Here is a 10,233-nt window from a genome sequence, read left to right on the forward strand (position 1 = left end):
TAAATGTAACATGGCGACAATATGAGTGAAAGTGTTCTGATTTCCTGTTTTGTCCTTTCTGTGTGTCAGAATGTGACAGCTAACCACCGTGTGAATGACGCCGTGTTCAACGAGGACGGAGCCCAGATGGTGACCGGGCGATTCATGTACGGCCCTCTGGACATGGTCACCCTCACTGGAGAGAAGGTAATGATGATGTCCAGCTGTGATGTGCCAAAAGAAAAAAGAAAAAAGAAAAAAGGTTTATGTAACAGAAGCATCTGATCAATTGTGTCATTAAGGTCAATGCGTTATCTCCCGCAGATTGACATCCACATCATGACCCAGCCTCCCTCTGGTGAGTGGGTGTACTTTGACACGGAGCTCACCAACAGCAGTGGACGCATCTCTTACGTCATCCCTGAGAGCAAGAGGCTGGGTATTGGAGTGTATCCTGTCAAAATGGTGGTCAGGTATGATAAGTCACTGTCTGACTCAGGCTGTTTTGGGGGGCAGGGGTATACAAGTAAAAAAGGGCACTAGCTGCATGGTGCAGGTCACCAGAATGAATCAAATTGTGATGTATTTATAGTGAAATGGTTTCAAACCCTTAAAAAAAAAAAAAAACAACAACTATTATTTCCTGACAAATGTAATGAACACAAAGGAAACAATCAAATATGAAATCATATAGAGGCGAGTGCAGGTCATAATAACTTCTTAGCATAAAGGGCAGCTTTTATGGCTCTGTATCTAGTTTTCACCGCTGAATCGGGCACCCTAGAGTTCACTTGATTTAGTGTAGTCTGCAGGGATAGTTCACCCTGTTAGGAATCTGTGTTGCATTTTCTCCACTTCAAGGACCTCCTAGAGAGCACCTCATCATGTTTTCACTTCTGGAAAGTCAACATTAAAGGTCACTGCGTTGTGTTTTCTTAAGTAGAAGAGCACTTTTCTGGGCACTACATCACAGATTTTTCCAATTTAAGGAAACCTCTTATTGCACTGCATCACATTTTCTCCATTAACTAAGTAGTCTAGTGCAGCGGTTCCCAAAGTGGGTGTCGGGACAAGACCATGAGAGGTGGGTCGCGACTTCTTCCAAAAACACATGTAATATATATGAAAAATTACTTAAAATTGCACATTTTACCCATTATTGTGAACATATATACAAAAAAAATAGATCAATAGATTCATTGTTTTCTGTTTCTAGCATTTCTTTCAATACATCACTAAAAGAATATTTGCTTATTAGTCTGCCCGGGTTTTTTAACCACCTCCATGGACAGTGAGGGTCTCCATGTCTCTAGCACCTTATTTTGGGGGTCACATGCCGAAAAGTTTGGGGACCCTCTGTCTACTGGTCACTGCATTGTGTCATCTGGGAGAGAACTGCAAAAGGCCACCATGTACGAGGGTAACACATCGTGTTTTCTCTTCATAAAAGTCATCCAGAAGTAAACTACATAACACTATCTCCACTGGTATTGAAACTGTTGAGAACACATTTTTCCTTTGGAAAGAACACATTTTAAGGCACAGACATTTTGGGGGCCCGTTCGAGGGAACTGTGCATTTTCTTCAATAAAAAGGCAGTTTCTTGGGTGTCCACTTGCTTGATAACTCCTTCCTCTTTTACATAAAACGTCTTTTTTTCTATATTTCCTTATTTTCACGATATGTTTTTTTTTTCCATCTTTCTTTCTGCTGTTGTCTAAAGGGGAGACCACACATGTGCAGACAGCTATCTCTCTATCGTCCCAAGAGCAACAGAGTTCGTTGTGTTCAGTATTGACGGATCGTTTGCTGCCAGTGTGTCTATAATGGGCAGCGACCCAAAGGTTCGAGCTGGAGCTGTGGATGTGGTGAGGTAAGGATCCCACCCAGGAGAAGTCTCTGTAGATTTATTTTGCAGTCAGATGTATACACACTGGTTATCAAGGCAAATGAAGGAGAAGAATTCATGTAACAGCTGAATGTCTGCTTTCTGTATCTAATTATTTTTGCAGATACTGGCAGGACTTGGGTTATGTGATCGTGTATGTAACGGGTCGTCCTGACATGCAGAAACAGCGTGTGGTGGCCTGGCTCTCTCAGCATAACTTTCCTCATGGTATCGTCTCATTCTGCGATGGGCTGGTACACGACCCACTCCGGCACAAGGCCAACTTTCTCAAAACCCTCATTAATGAGGTAAGGAAGGCTGCAAGTTTGATGTGGTCTCATGTCAAAAAGTTCTTGAGTTCTCTAAAAGCAGCTCTCCCTCTTTGATAAGGCGCACATGAGGATCTTTGCAGCATATGGCTCCACCAAGGACATCTCTGTGTACTCGTCTATCGGCCTGTCTCCGTCACACATCTACATAGTGGGAAGGCCGACGAAGAAGATGCAGCACCTGTGTCAGGTATGGAATTAATTCTGATAAACCAAAGACACCGTCTTGCGCTTTATACCCATCAGAATTCTCAAACAGGGAATTAAACATCATGAAAAAGAAAGTGTGTGTTCAAAATGACGTAAACAAAATCAGGAGTACCTTTCTGAGTTTGATATGTAAGCTTACATGCAAAGGTCTTAATGCCAACAGAGTCAAACAGGATTTCTTTAGGCAAAGAGTTGGAAACTGCTTTCATTTATTCATGATGTGGGTCATTGTCATTTTTAGAGTGTTATAATTCTTTTATGGTTCAGTTTCGACAGTTTGTGGAGGTTCTTCTGCAACTCGATTGGCCTCTTCATGATGCTCCAGGAGCATATCATTAATTCATGGAAATCTGCCATATTAGGTCAGGTAGGATCACCAGGTCAACTGTTAAGGCTCTGTTCCTAAATAGCAATCCGACCATGAAGTGTGGCTGCTATGTGTGTCTTTGTAATGTGTTTAATTTTCCACTCGATGAGGTCACACTCTACATTTTTGTTTTGACGGTAAATGTTTTCCTTCTGCATAAGAGCATCTCTTCTGTGACACATTTGTCAGTTGTAGTAGGTTGGAGCAGAGCTTTGTATACATATATACAGGGTAGTAGTGTCAGTCAGACATGAAGTTCCCAACCTCGAGCTCTGGATCTTTCAACGGGTCAATAAATCCGTGTAAAGGGTTAAAAGATGATTCATGTTAAAAGAAGGAGGTTCTTAATCTACAAATGTTGTGTGTTTCTTTAAGTGCTGCACATTTAAAGACATATTATCAAAGTACAATATCTAAATCACAGGAACAACAGTTTAAAAAAATAAATACAGTTAAAAGTGACCAAACAGCATTTTAATAAATTGAGTGCTGCAAAGCTGCTCTGGCCAACAACTCCTGAGTCCAGATGTAAGAAGCTCTGTCTGTTGGCTACAAACCCCCGGGAATGTTACATCATTTACGTTTGTTTCTCATGTGTGTTGCAAAGAGAATCACTTTCAATTGTAAGGAATTGTATTTCTTTAGTTAAAATATGTCAGAGTAATCGCAATGTGATAATCTTCAGTGATATGTGTGGTTTTATTCTAGGGGTAATAAGCCAAAAAGATTGGAAATACCTGGTTTTAAAAATGGAAATACTGAAATTAGGTTCAAGTACCTCACACATGTATTAAAATTAACTATTTGATACATTTCAACCCTTTTTATGTGTTCTAGCTCAGTCAATGTGACATTTTCAAGCTTTCAATACATGTAAATACCAAATATGGGCCACCTCAAATGTCTTTCAGTTCATACCAGATGGCTACGCCTCCCACCTCTCTCTGCTGGAGTACAACCAGAGATCACGTCCCGCCAAGTCCCCCAGCACTCGCATGGTCCTCCGCAAGGGCAGCTTCGGCTTGGGGGCAGCCGGGGGAGACTTCCTCCGAAAACGCAATCACATCTTTCGCACCATCTCCTCTCAGCAGCCTGGAGGGGCAGGGTCAGCCTCCCCGACTCAGCCAGGCCGGACTGAGCGCACGCTGAGCCAATGTGAGGTGGAACGGGAAAGGGTCGCCGCTGCAACGCAGAGGAGTATGAGCATAGCTGCGGGATGCTGGGGCCGCAGCGGGAGCACCAAGGAGGGCAGCGTAGGGTTACAGGGCCATAAATGAGGCTCTAAACTGAGCTGTTGGGTTTAAAGGACCCCGCCTGTACCACCATGATTTCTGGACACACCGCACACAGTCATTTTGAAGAAGTTGATGTAGGGTTTGTATTTTAAAAGTGAAAGGGAAAAAACACTTGATTGAGCATAAAGAAAAGGGAAACTAGAGCGGAATCAGTCCAGGAGGAGTGGACTAATCAGGCCAAGAGGAAATCCGAGAAGTATAGACAGCTCTGTAGCATAACTCTTTACAGTAATACTTTTATAGGAAGCATCACTAATTATACAAAAGACAAGGATTAACTGTAATATTGTAAGCCTTAAACTAATCTCGTGTAACGGGACGAACCCCCTCACCTCCATGATCTAAACACACGCACACACACGCACACACACACACACACACACACACACACACACACACACACACACACACACACACATTAACGCACACACTCACACACACACACACACACACACACGCTGTCCTAGCATTCACGCTCATGAGCTCAGGACAAACTGCATTCTTCATCAGACAGTCAGACGCAGGTAAATGGCAGCCATGGTGCAAAGCCACCAAAGTGTTGCTTTGTTTCTGTCACATTGTCAGCTAAAAAAATATATTTTCAACACAACAGTTTACCCAATAAAGCCTGGCAATAACATGAAAGAAGAGTAAAGAAATTAGGAAACAAAGATTTATGTTGTTTAGAGTCAGTTCATCCAAATTACCCACAAAAGGACATATTTCATGTTTACCCCTGAGGGCATCAAGCCATGCAGACAGTTTTAGTACATTTATGGTGGATTTGATCGTACTGCATTCATCCCAATACAAGAAAAAGCCTTTAGCTTCTTCAGGTTCTGGAGTGCTAGGCGAACCTTAGGAAGCTGTAGGTGATGGTAAAAATGATATTTTCTATACATCAGTGTGGTAGCAAAGTCACCAGGAGCATGTTGGCATACTGATATCATACAAACCCATTATCTCCATTGAACTAAAAAGAATCTGATTATTTGCCCAAATATGTGTACAGATACGATGATTAGACTCTTTTTTTTCCAATGCTAAACTGCCTGCATGGTGAGATTTACTTTGAATGAGTAAGAAAATATGTATTTAAGTAATTTGAATGACCTGACCTTTTTTAAATTCAGAGAGCTGCATTTGAGATCATAAAGTACAACCAGAGATGAAAGAACCTTTTGTTTAAGTCGCACGACAATTTTGTTCATCGCTGTTTTTAATCACATAATCCTAACAGGTTGCTTGTCAAGTGTTCATTCCACCATGTGTGACACTTTGAAGTATTTTCCCTTTCTCTGGGCCATCTGATCCAAGGCCTTAATATCCAACAAGATACTTTCTCCACAGCTGGAACAGAAAGCAGAAAAACAGGGCATGCAGCATTAAAGCAACAACTAGAACTCTGTACAGTCCACAGCAACAATCCCTTTATATAGTCATCTGCTTGCAATACCTCCGATCCACCTGCTGGTGGTGTTCTGTTTCCCGCGTGCTGCTGCAGGGAGAAACTTCAGTTGTACCCTGGCTTTTTGCTCTTTTTGCATACAGGATATGAAGGATGTACTTGGTTTTTCTGCTGAGGAGCCTGTTTTATTTCAGGCTGGACCCTGGGAGGGAGGGAGGCAGGCAGGCAGTGTTTCCTCATTGCTCTTGCATTCATTGGCCTGTTAAACATTAAGTATTTCTACCAAATGGACCGAAGAATGGACAAGAAAATAATTCATCAAGTATTCAAAAGAATGGATGAACCTTTACTTGATGAACATGGAGGTATCCTGATCAGAGCAAACATAGTGATGCTTTAATTGACTGAACTATTCAACACAAAGGAGACAAAGACGAAGCCACTTCACATCCAAAAAAACACAAACCGTGCACAAATAGTCAAGATTTTCAGGTTCTTATGCCAACCTTACTCACTTTAAGGACCACAATTATTCATGTCAGTTTTCCAAAAAAGTTACATGCTTTTGTTTGCTTGCTGATGTTTTTCCTTATATTCATACTGGCATTAGAAATATTGACTGAACCTAATATTAGGGCTCAGTCTAATCTAAACTTCTGGGTTTATTCTAGAAAGAGAAAAAACACCTCTTTTAATGAACATTATACTGTTGTCTTTAGATATCTGAAGCCATAACTGTTTGAGTTGTTATGCTCAAATATACATTAGGCCTACAAGGTAAGGTCATTCAGTGTACCTAAAAGATCAATTTGTGTAATTTTTTCCGTCCTGTTCTGTCTTTGCCACCTGTGGTGTACAACAAGGCTCAATCCAAGGTCCCATTTCATTTGATTATATATTCTTTAATTAAACTAAACAAAAAGTCAAAACATTCTTTACTTCAAAACTAGACTGATGGCTTTTCTTAAAAACCATTAGAAAAACATTATAAACTGACCTTTTTGTAAGTGATCTGATGTGATCTAAGCCAGACTTTGCAGGAAAATCCTTTACTGTATGTTTGTAAAATACTGTATAACTCTTAGGTTAGGGTTAGGGATATATCTTGGGAGTCTGTTAAATTTCTGTACACATGCCAAAGAGTTTTGACACACAAATAAAAAAGTTCACTTATAACCCCCCCTCATTAAAAAAGTACAAAGCAGGTGTCATAATGGCCAGTATGAGCACGAGAAATAACTAAGGCAAGCAAACCTATTTTCATTTGATTAAGTGGGCACCTGTTTATTGTTTTTAGTAGGACTTGTACAGAGAGTTAGGGTGTGTTGAATGGTTTTAAATCTGGTTCACTTTATTTAACTATGCTGTTGTTTTATTCTTAGCTTCCACACAACACAGGAGTGTGTGTTTCCACTCTGTGTGTGATCAGTAATGTCTTCTACCCACCACAAGAGCCAAAATTATTGTTTAATACTGTAGTTAATCAACTGTGTAACCTCATTGTTGTTTTTTGCACTAGTTTACAGTGGAAATAATCTGTAGTTACCATCTCATGTTGCTACACTTGGATCACAGTGTAGTGAATGACACTTTTTGTTTATTTCAGGGTATACTGCTTCTGCAGGAGTGCACATGTCTGTACATTTTTTCAGGATTCAAAATAATGTCAGTAAATGTGCCAAACAGTATATAGGTGTTGAGAAGTATTTAGGCAAGGGGTTTTCAAAGTCTGACTCTAAGACGCCCCCCCCACCCCCCGTCCCAAACATCCCTGTCTCTTATTGTTTTCTCTGTCCTAACTGTGTGATATTTAGTTGTGCTCACACTACAGTTCCCACAATACTTTTGGTAATGTAAAAATGAAAATGTGATGATCTAGCTATCAGGGGTTCCGGTTAAAATTCTGCCCATGAATACACAGAAATGTCATGATTTCTAGGCGTTCACTCAAGTTATAAGATGATTTGTTTTTTGGTTGTTTTCTGAACAGTTGTTTGGACATTTATACCTGATAGAACCCTATTATTATTATTATTATTATTATTATTTATTGTTCTGCTTTTTATGCCTTTATTCAGATAGGACAGTGGATAGAGTCAGAAAGTAGGCAGAAAGAAAGTGGGGTATGTCATGCGGGAAAGGAGCCACAGGTCAGACCTGAGCCCAGACTTATTGTTATTTATATCCTGTGAAAATGTAACTAACCCCAAATCTAAAAGTATTCATATGATGTCAGTGTGTTCAAAAATGAACTAGCTGGAACTCAGAGGAAAGAGTGCAATTTATCAAGCAACATGTGATGGAGGCCCCCCTCCCAATTCTTTTTTTTACTTTGAAATGGATTGATGGAGGTTTATGGTTGGACATTAAAGAAAATAATGTCCTTGAAAGGAGAAGCTTATTTTTGCATCTCTGCACTCCCCCTTCATTCAGCTCCCTATCCTCCACTTGGAAAGTCACCGCACATTTTGAAAACCCCTGATTCAGACAATGTTCAACCATTTATTACAGTGAGAAAGGAATAAGAATATATAGCATTTACTGATGACGCTGGATTTTGATTGTTGGTGGCAACACATTTTTAAGTCAAATGTTGACCATTTATGAAAAACTAAAGTGGCTTTTAACAGAAAACTGAAGATGTCCTTTAATTCTGAGAGCAGAGATCGAGGATTGTTGCTGTAATAATGGTCTGTAAGCTATTTTGCAAAAACTCATGGACTTTTGCATTGAGTTTTTGTTTTGCTGTGAGTGTCAGGTTTTTGGCTACAGACACGTTGTCCCCCTAAAGCCGTTTGGCTGCTGAGTTGAATGTCTGCCCATTTGGATTCTGAGACTGTTCATGAGCTATGGATGTGTCAATGTACAAACTGTAAAGATGTATATGTAGGACTTACATGTATGAGAGTTATTTATTTACCTAAAGGTCATTATGTTACTATGGAAATTTCAGGTAAAATATGTTTGAAATATGTAGCATCTTATTTGTCACTTTGGTGGTCATTCAGGCTATGGACCAACACAGGATGTTTTTTTTGTTTTTTTTAACCAGTGCAATATTGTTATTCCAATCACATCCAGGCAGAACCGCTATCACAGCAGGGGCACAATCTACATCAATACAAGCTACAAGCAACTCACAGTCTGAAATCATACACACACCACCTGCTGCTGTGTTTCACACCTCGTAAGAAGTCTTTGTATTCAAGCTCATGTTGAACTCTGCTGCCTCTTTACAACAATACACTGCTGAGCATTTTATAGGACTTGCTGTACCTATTTTTCAAACTCAAGTATTTTACAAACACTTTGAAATATAACTGGAGACTGTTTTTTCAGTCAGCAGTGGGTGCATGAGGAAATAAAATCCCATAACCAAGCAGCTCTATTTAAACAGCTGTTGCATGTATTCCAGCCAAATTGGAACTAATTAACCGTCATGCTAAACAATAATAAACGGATTGTCTTGTCCAATATGTCCACCGTTTTTTTCTGAAGCATATATTAAAGCATTTGCTGAAAATATTTGGGATTATAATAATTATTACCACCTTTGGATAAAAAGTAATGTTCATACTTTCAGAGTCCACTTAATGTTCCTACTAAAACATTTTGTGCCATCACTTTCTGATAAAGCATTCTTTATAAAGTTACTTATGATTTATCAATGGTTTGGAATAGTTGTAAATGTAAATGTCTGAAATTACACTTTCTTATTTGATTTTTCTCTTTCTGGAAAAGGGTAAGCTGTGAAGATTGATACAACTGTCACAAGAAAGCAAGTGCCAGTTAACAACAAAACTGGACCGAGGGGGAAACATCTAGCCCGGTGCCCACAAAACTTCTTTAGAGAAATAGTTTGACTGATGGAAAAAAACAAAAAACAAATACAAGTTTTTTCAATGCATTTTTGTATTAAATGTGACACATTTGTTCTCTTTAAATGTGCTGCAACATGATAAGTTATCCTGAGACTCTGTTACCAATCGTTATGCTAAACTAAGCTGAATCGCTGTTAGCTTAATTTATAAGCCAAGAATGAGGGTATCTACATGGTGAAAAGTGCCCTTAATCTATCTATCTGACCACGTATTTCTATTTAAGTAAGCCTTTATTAACTTAATACATCCCAATGCCGGGCTTGTTCTAAGTCCTAGCTGTTGCATCAGTTATATTCTGAAGCTATACAACTGAAATTAAACATCACACAAAACATCAGAACTGTGAAATCAATGACATATAAGGTGTCAAATACTGTAGGCCTCTTTGGTGGCAATACCTAAAATTTATATTTTAAATACGTGCATTGTTAGAAATATAATTCCATCTCAAAATGTAGAGCATTTCATTAACTTTTCATTTAACCCCTTATTTGGCTTTTATAAGCAGTTTGATGAACTCCATAATAAATTAAAATATAGCTTTATTCAGTGATAGGCGACATTAAGGCTCTGTTTGAATCTATTTACATCATAACTGGATATTATCTCAACTGTAAGCTTTTTTTTATGAACAGTATCAAATTAGTTGTTTAAAAAATGCACTTATGTTGTAAAAGACCATAAGTTTGAGTCACTGAAAGTTTAGAACGCTACTTTGTTATTGACCAATTATCAAGTATTAATAAACTGTCTTAAAATGTTAAAGGGAGCTTTGAAATAAAGAAGCAGTATTTCCTTATGTTAACATTAATTGATAGAAGTTAATTGATTCTTTATGTTGACAAACTGATAAAAGCCCGCCACAGTGTCACATTA

The 10,233-nt window shown here is 39.0% G+C and overlaps 1 protein-coding gene across 2 annotated transcripts in view; it reads left to right on the top strand.

The window, feature by feature from the left end:
* Window positions 1–9,001, top strand: part of LOC110000491 (membrane-associated phosphatidylinositol transfer protein 2-like) — a 52,204-nt gene extending 43,203 nt beyond the window's left edge. For both annotated transcript variants that reach the window (XM_065965459.1, XM_029281610.2), the window contains 6 exons: window positions 70–186; window positions 304–452; window positions 1,703–1,852; window positions 1,992–2,175; window positions 2,258–2,386; window positions 3,685–9,001. In XM_065965459.1, coding sequence (XP_065821531.1) covers window positions 70–186; window positions 304–452; window positions 1,703–1,852; window positions 1,992–2,175; window positions 2,258–2,386; window positions 3,685–4,050 — 1,095 coding nt within the window. In that variant the 3' untranslated portion in view covers window positions 4,051–9,001. The remainder of the gene's footprint in view (window positions 1–69; window positions 187–303; window positions 453–1,702; window positions 1,853–1,991; window positions 2,176–2,257; window positions 2,387–3,684) is intronic.
* Window positions 9,002–10,233: the final 1,232 nt, after the last annotated feature.

The sequence above is a fragment of the Labrus bergylta genome, chromosome 17 (genome assembly GCF_963930695.1).
Source record: "Labrus bergylta chromosome 17, fLabBer1.1, whole genome shotgun sequence".
Taxonomy (NCBI): Eukaryota; Metazoa; Chordata; class Actinopteri; order Labriformes; family Labridae; genus Labrus; species Labrus bergylta.